Source organism: Panthera onca, chromosome C1 (assembly GCF_046562875.1).
Source record: "Panthera onca isolate mPanOnc1 chromosome C1, mPanOnc1 haplotype 2, whole genome shotgun sequence".
NCBI classification, from domain to species: Eukaryota; Metazoa; Chordata; class Mammalia; order Carnivora; family Felidae; genus Panthera; species Panthera onca.
The window spans coordinates 206153286-206167771 of record NC_138346.1 but is presented as its reverse complement, the minus strand read 5'-3'; the positions used below and the strand labels follow the sequence as shown (position 1 = coordinate 206167771).

Here is a 14486-nt window from a genome sequence, read left to right as displayed (position 1 = left end):
TAATACAGAAATGTTCCTTGTGCCTTATTGCTATCAACAAGAGAGATGCAGCTGAGAGATTGTGATGCTGAGGGAAAGTAACAAAAATATTCCTTCTTTCCCACTTTAAAACATTTTTTAATTTTAATTTTTTAATTTTTTAGTGTATGTTTACCTTTGAGAGAGAGACAGAGTGCAAGCAGGAGAGGGATAGAGAGAGAGGAAAACACAGAATGTGAAGCAGGCTCCAGGCTCTAAGCTGTCAGCACAGAGCCCGATGTGGAGCTTAAACCCAAAGACCATGAGATCATGACCTAATCTAAAGTCAGACGCTCATCTGAATAAGCCACCCCGGCGCCCCTAATGTTTATTTTTGAGAGACAGAAAACATGAGCAGGGGAGGGGCGAGGGGGGGGGGGGGGACAGAGGATCTGAAGCGGGTTCTATGCTGATAGCAGAGAGTCCAATGTGGGACTTGAACTCATGAACCTGAACTCTGAGATCATGATGCGAGCCAAAGTCTGAAGCTTAACCAAGTGAGCCCACCCAGGTGCCCCTCCCACCTTAACATTTAAAAGCTGAAAGGGAACTCTGGAATTACTTAGTACAATCCCTCATTTCATTGATGAAAAAAGCAGGGGTTAAAAGGACTTAACAACATTGTGATCTAAGGTCATAAATCTAAGTGACAGAGTGGTGACGTGGAGCAAGTGTCCTAGCAGACTCTATGAGCTCTACCCACGCACCTAGGCCTGTGTACTGTGATCACCTGCAGGGGCACACATATATACACACCTAGATTTTTTATGTTTTTGAGATATAAAATCTTCAGGAGTTATTCCACAGATCATTTTAAAACTAAGGAAGCAGGGCAATTTCAAATTCAGTCTACTATTTACGGTAAAAACAGTAGCAGCAAGAACCTGTTTCTCCTCTCCATTCTCCTTGCATAAACCTAATACAGTTTCTTCTTTTGAATGCCTGCCAAAATGAAGCTCATTATCCCCCTCTTCAGATACCCTGATATATACTCCATGCTATATTTTACTATAAATCCAGGTATCTAAGCTTGAAGAGCCACCTCTGACTGTTCCCTCTTACACATAGGGGAACCATGCATCCCTTTAACTGGACAGTACTGGTTCATGCCTGTTTCCCCATCAAAATGATCCACAGCATCCCCATTCATTCTAAAACTGCCCCAATTTAGATGATAAATTATAAGGTCATTCTTTCCGTAATCCTTACTTAGTAACCAATTGCTACATATTTCTCTAAGAGGTTTTCTCTCCCTTCAACTAACTCCCTCATTTATCACCTGAAATGGTAATAACCTCCTTTTGTCTAATTTCCCATCTCCACATGCCACCCTTTTGTACATACTGTCCCTCTGCCTTGAATATCCTTCTCTCTCTTTTCATATTGTGAACATCAATCTGGGAACTCAGACCAAATGTCATCTCTGCTGTGAAGCCTTCCCAGACGCTTCCAGTCCTTCTCTGCTCCTCCAGAAATATCAAAAACTGCAATACTAATAATACATGGTGTGCACTGAATACTCACTATGCCCTGAGCTGAAGCAACGTTTAAATATTTTCTCTCATTTAATCTTATCGTACCTATATACGATAGGCTTTATTTTCTACATTGTTAAAAGTGGAAGCTAACCCTCTGGAAAATTAAGCAATTTGGCTAACGTTACAAAATTAAGTAGTGGAACTGGGACTTGAAACCAAGTATGTCTGGTTCTGAGCCAAAGCTTTTAAATCCCTTCCCTGTACTATCTTACCGGCACTACCATTAACAGGTTTCTGGGATCCAACACATTTGAGCCTGTGCTGCAATCCTGCCCCACTTGGTCACATCTGTGCCTTCATAATTCTCTGTACACACTTCACAGGAGGACCGGTAATACATATGTTAGTAAGTGTCCTCTGCCTCACTTAAAGGGACTGGGATGACCTCAAGGGATAGGGAAAGACTTTGCTATTCATAGCACCTGCAACTGTGGCTCAAAGCAGATACACTGTAAGGTCAAAAGCAATAGAGTACTTACTATTCAGTCATAAATTCTCATGCAGAGGATTGTCTCATCTACAGTCTTAGTAACTAGAGTATGGTTCAGGATCTATCTAGAATTAGACCACAGTTGCAAACTAGCAATCATTAGGCTAAGCCTAATGGATTTTCTTAGGCTGGCACAGTGCTATGTGTTAGAATTAGCCATCAACATTTAAAATAGGCCAGTTTTTTACATAAATAAAGATTTTTAGCTTCTTTTGAAACACTGGATCAACATTTTTACCCAATATAACAGATGGGAAGTAGTAAATGACTCCTTTAACAAGAGATGTTCTCTCCTACATTATGGGCACCACTATGAATTTCCAAAAGTGAAGCCAAGAGTCAGCTGCCATCATCATGCTTATGTGGTTGTTCTTGAGATATTTTCCCCTTTAGTACATATGTCTCTGGTAAAAAGGTATGTGTTCATTCCATGAACTTGGAAAGACAATAGATTAATAAATGTGGTTTTAAGTGTAATTACCTAATAAACTAAACTGATGCCTCATGACAATATGATGCATCAAAAAGTATTACCAATTATAATTACTGATTGATGGCCTTTACAAATTAAAAGTGGACATTTAATGTCCTTTATGTTTACACAAACAAATATACTTGTATTTAGGCCTGTCGTCCCTGATGAAAAATTTAAAAAAAAAAAACAAAAAAACAAAAAAAAAAAACGGACTTCTGTAGCCAAAGGTAACCACAAGAGGGTAGGATACCAAGCTTGGTAAGATTAAGAAGATCAAAACACAGGGAATTAAAATGCAAAAAAATATATTAACACATGTCCAAGTTGAGAACTGAACACAAATCAACAAAAGGTTGTCAGGTATATAGCTTGAAAATGATGATGTTTTAATTAACGTGGGGAAAAATACAGACCAAAATTTAACTGTCCTCATCAACCAATTCCAAGTTTTTCTGTAGTATGCCCCTACATAACTGAGTACATAAGTATATAACTTACATAAGCATGTAAATGTTACCTCTCCCATGTTCACTTCTAGGGAAGAAATTAAATAAATTCACAAATCTTTAAGAGACTCTAAACTCAGTCATGTATTTGTGACACCAATTTTGAAAAATGTTTTTAACAACTTTTTTAAACTATGTTACTAAAATCAAGTCAATGGTCTAGCATTCTGAAATGATAGTTAATTATCCACGTATCACATATTTATAAACTGGGCCCTGAAGAATACCTCACCATCAAACCACAAATGAGGGAAGCAAGCAGCCCCCACAACTCCTTAATAATTTTCATTCTATCTGTTTTCAATGCTGAGCTCGCAGTTTAGGTATTTTGAAGCTTTGAAAATCTCTTAACTCCTCTCCATGGTTTATCAAAATTTAAAGTGACCAAGTGATGAAATCAAAATATTGGCGAATTCAGGAAATTCCAGCCTCTACTACAGTTTATTAAACTCCAGCTTCTCCTGGAATGTCTTGATTTCTAAAAGCAAGAAAGTGAACTTTTGAAGACCATGATAACTACATTCTGTAACAGGAACAAGATGGTGCTTAACTGGTAGAACTTCCTAATAACCCAAGTAAATAATTAAAGAAGACAACCTCCAATCAAAAAGCCTATTTGTGGTGTCCTAAAAGGTAAGAGGTATGCCTAAGATACATCTACATATGCTCTGAATTACATAGGCATTGCCCCAAACAATATTGTTAAATAACAATGTTTAAATTTTCAACCTCAAAAGTTTTCATGAACATAGTGTACAGCATTTAATTTCTAGGGCTCCATATTGAAACATGAAATACACATTTATTGAAGAGGTTTCCATAGGAACTGCAACTCCTTTTGGTATCATGCAATAGCTCAATAGGAAGAGTGGCAAAAGCTATGCTCTGAATGTGGAAACAATACACAGAAATGTTACCAATAAAAATCTGAAGTTATAACAATTTGTAAAGTGAAAGAACATGTCTGTTTAGACATCATTTGAGGTTCTGAGACAACTGATGGACATGAAAAGTCAGAAAGTAGCCACAGAAAAAAGAGGAGTCCAGCAGAGGTTAGTGAACAAATACACAGCATCATCCCTCACGGCTGACTCCGTCTTACCTGAGGAGGAGTAGGTGTGGAAGTGGGTCTCCCTATGGGTGGGGTAGGATTTCTGCTGCCACCTCCAGACATAATCTCCTCTGTTATGTCTTTCCCTCCCTGGTTGGGATCCCGAATTCTTATCTATAAGGTCAGAATAAGATGGCATATTTAGAGATGGGTATCTATATAGTACATTTATAGGCATACGATGTATTAAAGGTAAAACCTGGGCAACCTACAAATATCAAAGTTGATAATCACCACATCTGACTTTTTTTCAGTCACAGAACCATATGGGGTCATTCAAAGAAATTTGGGACATTAGTTCTGACTTGAACAAATTAGAGTAACAAGCTAAAAAGAGATCCAATTCGCTGAATTTCTAGGTCAAAAAGGCCAAGTATTAACACTTGTCTTATAAGCACTGCCAAATTGACTGATTTTATGTACAATAATTAACATAAAATTCATAAGTAAAACCGTTTTAAAATACATCTTACTCTGTAGAACGAAGTTTTAAGGGTCATAAATGGTTCCTTAACAAAATGAAAAATGTACATATTCTAGTAATTAGAAATAGGAGTTTATGTTGCAGATAGACTTACGTATGCATGTAAGAATGCTAACTGTAACAGAGGCTTTTTGAGCAAAGGCATAGAAACAATCTCAAGGCTAATCAAGAACACAGTAATTAAAAAATTATGCTACATCCTTACAATTACATACCAAACAGACAGTAGACAGAATGAAATAAATCCACATGTACTGAGATGGAATGATCATCAAGAGGTACTGGTAGGTGAAAAGATGCAAGATGCAGAACAATGTACGTGGTTCTCTTACTTTTTTAAAGGCTACCTATGCTCACTGATATCAGTGGAGATGGTGCTATAAAGGAGAGGGAGCCCCAGGATCTAGGCCTTCCAACCTGTGATGTTGCTGAGACCTAAAGGCCCTCTTTGCTATCCTCACCTCCAGAGAGCAGCCAAGGTAGCCCTGGCTTCATAGAAATAGCAAAGAATTCATTAATAAAACCACCTGGATCTGGAAGCTGCTTTGGGAGTTCTTCAGTAAGATTCCTAATATCAGCTATGTTTTCAGGTAAAGAAACTTGTTTCTACTACAGTTTTAAATATTGCTTCTAATTCATTTGTTCTATTTTCTTCTACAGTAGCGTCTATTATGTCTTTCATTTTTATTCTCTTCTTTATTAATGTTTGTGCATCCTGAACGTTCTGCAAGTCCAACATCTACCATGATGTTTTAACATTTCCAAAGCATACTTTCTCAACTGCAGTGTCTGGCGACACTGGCATGTGCTGTTTATTGTGATGTGTGCACAAGAAACGTGTGTCTGATAAGAAAAGAACCAAGTTTTGAGTTTTATTAATTTTTACCAAGAGCACTGTCAAGAATATTGACTAGATGTAAAAAAAAAAAAAAAAATTAAAAAAGAAGATGTATTGACTATGATGATATCCCTCCCACCTATCTATCTTTGTGAATTCCATTTTGTGTGTCCTAATAGGTAAAAGATTGCAAGCCACTCTTCTACAGGATGTCCTACAACCTGAATTTTATATTACTGCATTCTAATTTGCTTGAGTCTGCCTTACTAGACAGATACAAAGCCCCCGTAACCTCTTTAAAATAATTAAAATACATTTTCTTTTTTTTTTTATTTAAAAAAAAAATTTTTTTTTTTAACGTTTATTTTTGAGACAGAGAGAGACAGAGCATGAACAGGGGAGGGGCAGAGAGAGAGGGAGACACAGAATCTGAAACAGGCTCCAGGCTCTGAGCGGTCAGCACAGAGCCTGACGCGGGGCTCGAACCCACGGACCGTGAGATCGTGACCTAAGCCTAAGTCAGACGCCCAACCGACCGAGCCACCCAGGCGCCCTAAAATACATTTTCTAAATTCTGCTGTTTCGAAAAAGAAATCTATTCCAACAGGGAGGATTTTTATTGTTGTCATTAATACTTTGCTCAGTTCTCTTCTGCTGATTTCCTGTGGTCAGTTCATATTTGAATGTAGAACTGAACAGGACAAAGTTCAAGGATAATAATCAGTATGTGAAAACTGAGCTCAAACTTCTCCCACTTAGCAAGGTCTTAGCAGACAAACCCTCCCAGTTCTGAAGAAGGCATGTTGTCATCTGGCATACCTAGTTTAGTGCATGCTGAAAATGATATTAAGCAAATGTTACTTTCTAGTATGTGTCCATACAAATCCTCTGGTCTAGTGGTAAGAACATAAGGGAAGAACAAAAAATGCAGTTATTTGTGAACTGAGATGAATGACTACAGCTGTGGGTAAACTTACTTGACAAATGAGTGTACATTCCATTTTAAAACAGGAAAAATTAAGAAGTATCTCTTACGGTTTTTTTCTCTCTCTTGGCTGGAGGGGGCTGCTGCTGCGTAGGCACTATGATTGGTGCTGACTGATACACTGGCTGACTTGGGTAAAAAGGCGTTCCTAAAGAATTAGAAAAAAATGAGAGGAAGCATTCAGTTATTTTGTCAACCACTATAAGACTACTAATGGCACTGTGTCTCCAAACAAGCAGTTTTTTAAAAAAAGTAACAAACAAAAACATTCCTCTTAATCATCTCTATCCACTAGCTCCTCTCTCTCTACTAAAGTGATCATGGAATGATTCCAAACACTGATCTTGTCAGCATCCAATATGGAAACAACTAAATAACCAACTCCTGCAGATTGCCATCAGAGTTACCTTTCAAAAAACTAATCAAACTATAGCACTGCTTTTAAAAATCTATTCTGGGGGCCCACCCATTCCCTGCAATGAGATTCTTAAACAAGGGTTTCTGTGAATATGTTATGTGTGTGGATTTAGTCAGAGGCAAGAGAATATATCGGATCATCTTGTGGATTGGGAATGGTTTAATTCTTCTCCCTACTGACAGAGAACCACTGTTAGGCTTTTTTCTGCTCCAACAGCAGGACATTTGCTAAGCCTTGATGGCGGCTCCCTGTGACAGTGGTTCTATGTCAAATGGCACTGAGAGGTCAACTAAGATTCACTAAAGTACAATTCACTGACGACCATGACAAAAGTTACATGGGTACTGGTGAGGGGGATGCCTCCTGATTAGGGTGGGTCCAATAGTGAATGAGATGGAAATGAAGACAGTTCGGCATAGGTAACTCCTTTTCTTTTTTTCTTAAAAAATATTTTTTTTTAAATCTTTATTTATTTTGAGAGACAGAGTGTGAACAGGGGAGGAGCTGAGGGGAGGGAGACACAGAAAAGGAAGCAGGCTCCAGGCCCTGAGCTGTCAGCACAGAGCCCGACGTGGGGCTCGAACCCAAGAGCCATGAGATCATGACCTGAGCCGAAGTCGGGCGCTCAACCAACTGAGCCACCCAGGCCCCCCAGGTAACTCCTCTTCTTAAAAGTTGTGCTATAATAAAGTGAAGCGAAAAAATGTTTGTTTGTTTTTTTCCCCTTAAGGACATGAATGAAATCATACACCTATATGCTGAAAGGACTAATCCAGCAGATGGAGAGAAAGAAAATAATAATGCCAGAAGGGGAGAAAAGAACAGCTGGAGAAGGAGCCTTAAATGTGTAAATGCTGCAATCTACTGCTCAAGTAGAAGACTAGACTTTGTTAGGAGCACTGATACTGAGTCATGAGAACAAGAAGGAAAAAAATGAAGGTATGAAGATAGTTAACACAGGCAAACTTTTTGGTACTTTAATAAACAAATAACGTTGGCTCTACTATCGCTGTCATCATCAACATCAAACCATCCCCACCATCATCACAATAATCTTCAAGTGGCAATTTCTTGGAAGCAATATGATTTGCAGTACCAGAACTGTGTAGGTCACAATCAAATTTGGAGAAGAACTCAACAGGGGGCGTAATGAGGATTTCAAAAAACTCAATGTAGAAAAACACCGTAGCCAATCTTATTTCTGTTTATGTTTGTTTATTTTTGAGAGAGAGGGAGAGAGAGACAGAGAGAGTGAGGAGAAGACAGAAGGGACAGAGGATCCAAAGCAGGCTTTGTGCTGATAGCAGAGAGCCTGGTGCGGGGCTAAAACTCACAAACCATGAGATCACCACCTGAGCTGAAGGTGGATGCCTAATTGACTGAGCCACCCCAGCACCCAACAAAATCAAGCTTATATAAGCAATTCTTCACTACCGTATAATGTCACTAGTTCTAAAACTCAGAAAACAATCCCCTGAAATTGGTTTCAAATGCTGCTAGAGAAGCAACACAATCTGCTCACCTTGCCATATTTTTTAAACTAAGTGAAATAAGATCCAAAAGGTGAATCAGCCCTTTAAGAAAAAATATAGATTGTTCTAATGAAACGGTTCTGAGTCAAACATAACTCAGATAGAGACTGGTATATAATACACATATAATAAATACCAGCTGAATAAACCTGGTAGCATACGATATCTCACAGAGTTCAACACAACAGAATATCAAGTCAACTGTGGACCCCAGCAGAGCAGGCCTTCTACCCTACCAAACAATGGTTATCTTTTAGAATACACTAATGAAACTTCTTATATAGTCAGAGGCATTTAAAAACATTTATTTGGGGGCACCTGGGTGGTTCAGCTGGTTGAGTGACTGACTTCAGCTCAGGTCATGATCTCACAGTTTGTGAGTTCAAGCCCTGCATCGAGCTCTGTGCTGACAACTAAGAGCCTGAAGCCTGCTTTGGATTCTGTGTCTCCCTCTTTCTCTCTCGCTCCTTCCCTGCTTATGCGCTCTGCCTCAAAAATAAATAAATAAATAAACATTAAAACCATTTATTTTAAGGAGCACCTAGGTGGCTCAGTCGGTTAAGGGTTGGACTCTTGATTTCAGCTCAGGTCATGATCTCACGTTTGGTGAGACTGAGCCCTGAACTGGGCTCTGCACTCACAGCGCAGAGACTGCTTGGGATTCTCGGTCTCCCTCTCTCTTTCTCCCTCAAAAACAATTTTTTTTTATAAACAAAATTTTATTCTATTAAAAATGTGAATAACTTTTGCATACCATTTATCAATTAGGCCTGTTACTCAATGTCCCTGAACTTCTCATGCACGGAATGTAGCACTTTTATCTACATCAGGGGTATGGCAACTAACACCAAGAAGCTCAATCCAGTGCAATGCCATTTATTTTGTAGATAAAGTTTTATTGGAAGACACTCACATACAGTATTTTATCTATTATCTATGGTTGCTTTTTCACTAAAATGGCAAGAGTTGGAGCACCTGGGTGGCTTTAGTTGGATGAACATCTGACTCTTGACCTCAGCTTGGGTCCTGATCTCATGGTTCATGAGTTTGAGTCCCATATCTGGTTCCTCGCTGATGGCATGGAACCTGCGTGGGATTCTGTCTCTCCCCCTCTCTGCCTCTCCCTTGCTATCTCTCTCAAAATAAATAATAAACTTAAATAAATAAATAAATAAATAAATAAATAAATAAATACATGGCAAGAGTTGAGTAGTTGTAACAACAGAGACCAAATGGCCTGCAAAACCTACAATATTGCCCTTTATAGAAAGAGGGCTGACATTTTTTTATCCTGATCCCTGTGGTTCTCCAAACCCTAGTCTACACAAAATGTATTAATGATATATGGCAAAATTTATACAACAATGACCACATTATGATAACACACACAGAGACACAACTATAGGCTTGCCAACTTGACATTTTGGAAAGGTCTGTTACTATTTTGAAATTATTTCAGTCTTGTTCCTTTGTTTTTAAAACAGTCTTCCTATATGAAATGATACTAACATTAAATAGCCGTTTTCTTTACAAGTCTTATTGGCAAAAGTAAAAAAATCTAATAGTCTTGTATGTTTCTTCTTTTATTTTACTTTACTTTTTAAAATTTTTATTTGACCAGGACATTGAAAAATCTGGGAACCAATGGTCTAGTCAGCATTTACAGTTCTTCCCATTAATAAAACCCTAAACACAAATGTCAAATAAATGCACCATACAATCCTGAAAGGCAGGAAGAGTATCTTAACATCTAAATTCTACAAATACCTAGCATGTCACCTTCTTTTTTTTTTTTCTTTTTTAATTTTTAAGTTTATTTATTTATTTTGACAGGGAGAGAAAGAGCACGAGCAGGGGAGTGGCAGAGAGAGAGGGAGAGAGACAGAATCTGAGGCAGGCTCCACACCAGTGGGGAGCCCAATGTGGGGCTTGAACTCACAAACCACCAAGATAATGACCTAAGCCGAAACCAAGAGTCAGAGGCTTAACTGACTGAGCCACCAAGGTGCCCTTGTCTTTTTTCTTTTTTTTAAAGTTTATTTATTTTGAGAGAGAACGTGTGTGTGAGCGAGTGGCAGAGAGAGAGGGAAAGAGAGAAAATCCTAAGCAGATCTGCACTGTCAGCGTGGAGCCCAATGATGTTTGGGCTCATGAACCTTTACATCACGAGAAGCTGAAATCAAGAGTTGGACATCTGACAGACTGAGCCACTATCTAGCCATTACTTTAACCCAGGAGCCCCTACCTAACACACTGTCTTATACACTGCAGGTCTTCCAAAAACCTTTCAAAATTTCCAATTTTCTATAGAAACAAAAATAAACATAGTGGCTAAATATGCAGGTTGGCAAATTAACACCAATTTATCCTGTAATATCCAAGAATAGTAACGTTGGTATACAACCACATCAATAATCAAAATATTAACACTACACAAATACACAATCAAATTCAGCTTAAGATGCCATAAAGTTTCCCACCTCTACGCATCATGGGGAACAATGAACAAATCTCTCAGTTCTCAGAAACTGAATATCATACCCAATCACCATGAAGCTCAGGAAAAAAGTAGAATGAAAATGAAAGGGGGAGGGAGAAATCACATGATAGAGTTTAAAAAAAAAAAAAAAAAAAAAAAAAGGAAAAGTATGCTGGTTTGAAGCAAGGGAGAATGGGACCTTTTTACCAGGTAAATTCTCAAACTTTTTTTGATCTTTCTCAGTATCACTGTCACTGCTAACCACACCTCTTTGTTCCCAAACCTAATTTTTTACACCTTGGGCCATCACCCCTAGTGTTGGCCTGGAAATAATTTTAGTCTTCCTGAGGTACTTTCCTGCTATAACAGGCATCGAAATATTTAAGAAAACAGCAATAAGAGAAAACCTGAAAAATGACATTGAGCAAATACTACTCATTAGTTATTTTTCCACAACACTGTAAAAACACTGCAAGAATTAGAATTCTATGATCTTGATTACTGAACTTCATGGCAAGTAAAAATAATCTTTGAGAATCACTGTTTCAAGATTTAAACCCAAGAGAGGAATAAAATGTTAGTACACCAGAATGAACTAAAAGCTAAGGACTAAGAACTAAGAATTCTGAAAAGTAGGCAGGAAGGAATGAGACTAGGATTCGTTCCTCACCAGTTCAGCCAGAGGAAGGTCCTCTGCCCTAGAAGATACGACTGCTGTCCTTCAGGACAGAGAATTAGGATCTGATCCCTATACCTGATGCCTTTTATGTTTTTTTTTAAGTTTATTTCTTTCTTTATTTTGAGACTGACAGAGAAAGAGCATGGGTGGAGTAGAGAGTCAGAGAGAATCCCAAGCAGGCTCTGTACTGCCAGCACAGAGTCCAATGCAGGGCTCAAAACTCATGAACCATGAGATCATGATGTGAGCTGAAACCAAGAGTTGGACATTTAACTGACAGACCCACCCAGGGGCCCCAATTCTTTAAAAATTAAAAAATTGTGTTAGCCACTTCAGTCCACGTGCACACTTTTACATAATTTAAATACACAGGATTTAGATTAGTTAGCTTTTTTTTTTTTTTTTTTTTTAGTTTATTTATTTTGAGAGAGCAAGAGCTTGAGCAGGGGAGGGGCAGGGAGAGAGAGGAGAGAGAGAATCCCAAGCAGGCTCTGTGCTGACAGCACAGAGGGCACACACAGGGCTCCATCCCACAAACCCTGAAATCATGACCTGAGCTGAAATCAAAAAAGACACTTAACCGACTGAGCCACCCAGGTACTCCTCTAATATTCACTTTTAACCTGAACCCAAGATTAGGGCAAAAGAGGAAAGAGAGTTAAGGGGGAACATCAGGATTAGATGGATCCAAGAGAAGATTCCAAGAAAAGAAAATAGGAAGGAGGATGTTTTTGGCTTCTAGACCATAAGGATACAACAGCTGCCTCAAGGTGGTATAGCTGAAGAACCTATAATCGATGGAAACTACTAGATCAGAGCTTTTAAGTCTGACAGAAAAGCATATTAACTAGTAGTAATCTTTACAACTAAAATATGTGCCCAAATAATGAAGATAATGTAAACTTCCTATGAGAAGACTGGATTATAAATTATGATTCATTCCTAAAATGGAAAACTATGTAGCTTGAAATTCTGTAGATAATAAAATGGAAAGATGCCCAAGAATATATTGTGAGATGGGGGGGGGGGGGGGGGGAGGGAGAACCAGGAAGTCTTAGAACATTATAAATTGTGAATGTCCATTTGTATTAAAAATCATTTAAATGTAAGTGAAAAAGTATGTATTGATCTGTTAAATCATTATTTCTTTAGGGAGAGGAGTAGGGAGAAAAATTGGATCTTTCAACTTCATATATTCTATATTATTTGTATTTTCCATCACTAACTTGGTTACTTTCATAACGAAAAATTATTTTAAGACGTTTTTCTCATCTTAAGGAAACTAGGGAAACAGTGCTTTAATCTGGATGACAAATTGCCTACTTAATGGATATTGGATCTGCATAAGAATTTCCCCAGGAAGAAAGAATATCTAACAAAGGGAACAGACATCAACAATATCTGAGATATAACTGCCCCCAATATCCTGCTTTTTGTGAAAATAAACAAATACGGTCTGTATATAATAGAAATAAAGCCAAATATGTTATAATATTGTATACACAAATCAGCAAAATACTTCCCTACTTATAAACTCATCTATATTGTTTCTATATATACTGTAGTAATATTAAGAGCAATAAAGGGGGCTAGCACATATTTATAATAGAATTTTAATTACATTTTCTGAGTCAAAAAGCCATTTATATTATTTATGAATAAACAGACTAGATTTCATGTATTTTTATTTTTTTTAGAGAGACAGAGAGGGAGGGCACGGGGGGGAGGGGGGAGGAAGGGGGAAGGGAGAGGGAGAATCCCAAGCAGGCTCCATGCTCAGTGCAGGATCCAACATGGAGTGTGATCCCACCAGTTTGGGATCATGACCTGAGCAAAAATCAACAGTTGGATGCTCAATCAACTGAGCCACCCAGGCACCTCCATACTAGAATTTAGTGAGACATCTTTCAAACTGATTTCATAAATTAGAATATACAGTTGCATTCCCTTTGCAACATGCGATTGAAAGAAAATCCTCTGGATTTTAGCATGTTTACTCTGACAGACAATCTCACCTTATAGTTTTCTTTCCACTTAATAAATTCTAGGTAATATCAACAGTCAATTTTATACTTAAAAATAATTTTAACTAGGACACCTGGGTGCCTCAGTCGGTTGAGCATCTGGCTCTTGATTCCAGCTCAGGTCATGATCTCACGGTTCACGGGATTGAGCCCTCCATCAGGCTCTGAGCTGATGGTGCAGAGCCTGCTTGGGAATCTCTCTCTCCCACTTTCTCTGCCCCTCCTCTGCTTGTGCTCGCTCTCTCTCTCTCTCAAAATAAATACATAAAGATGAAAAAAAATTATTTTATTTATTTTTATGTTTATTAAAAACAATTTTTAATGTTCTATTTATTTTTGAGACAAAGAGACAGAGTGAGAGCGGGGGAGGGGCAGAGAGAGAGGGAGACACAGAATCCAAAGCAGGCTCCAGGCTCTGAGCTGTCAGCACAGAGTCCCACACGGGGCTCAAACTCTTAAACCGTGAGATCACGACCTGAGCTGAAGTCAAACACTTAACCGACGGAGCCACCCAGGTGCCCTTAAATAATCTTAACTGGATTTAAATTTGCAGAATAAGTGCCAATACCAAAGCACTGAGGTGGTATGAAAACTACAAGTTCAAATGAAGGTGAAGGAGCAAACTAGGAACACTTCGACAATCCTGGCAACATTCTATGTCAGAGCTGGTGATGCACATGTATTATTTTACTCTAAAACACATACATGGGAGTGTCTGGCTAACTGTGTAGGTAGAGTATACAATTCTTAATCTCAGGGTCATGAGTTCAAGCCCCACATCGGACATGGAGTCTACTTAAAACAAAAATAACACATGTAGGTAGTATGTGTTGTTTTGAAAATATCAAATATTTCTTAGTAAAATTATTTCAATAAAGCTGTGTGTTATATATACATACTTGAGACACT

At 38.3% G+C, this 14486-nt stretch overlaps 1 protein-coding gene and 1 long non-coding RNA gene across 30 annotated transcripts in view; one reads left to right on the top strand and one right to left on the bottom strand.

Annotated features, from left to right (window-relative positions):
• Positions 1-14486, bottom strand: part of EIF4G3 (eukaryotic translation initiation factor 4 gamma 3) — a 314094-nt gene that overhangs the window by 124883 nt on the left and 174725 nt on the right. For all 29 annotated transcript variants that reach the window (XM_078452254.2, XM_078452266.2, XM_060626696.3 and 26 more), the window contains 2 exons: positions 6496-6593; positions 4130-4252 (listed from right to left, as the gene is read on the bottom strand). In XM_078452254.2, the coding sequence (XP_078308380.2) occupies positions 4130-4252; positions 6496-6593 (221 nt within the window). The remainder of the gene's footprint in view (positions 1-4129; positions 4253-6495; positions 6594-14486) is intronic.
• On the top strand, positions 5125-13365 carry LOC132673834 (uncharacterized). Its single transcript, XR_009608226.3, has 3 exons — positions 5125-5212; positions 7594-7802; positions 12832-13365. It is a non-coding gene; the product is annotated as an uncharacterized LOC132673834 (long non-coding RNA).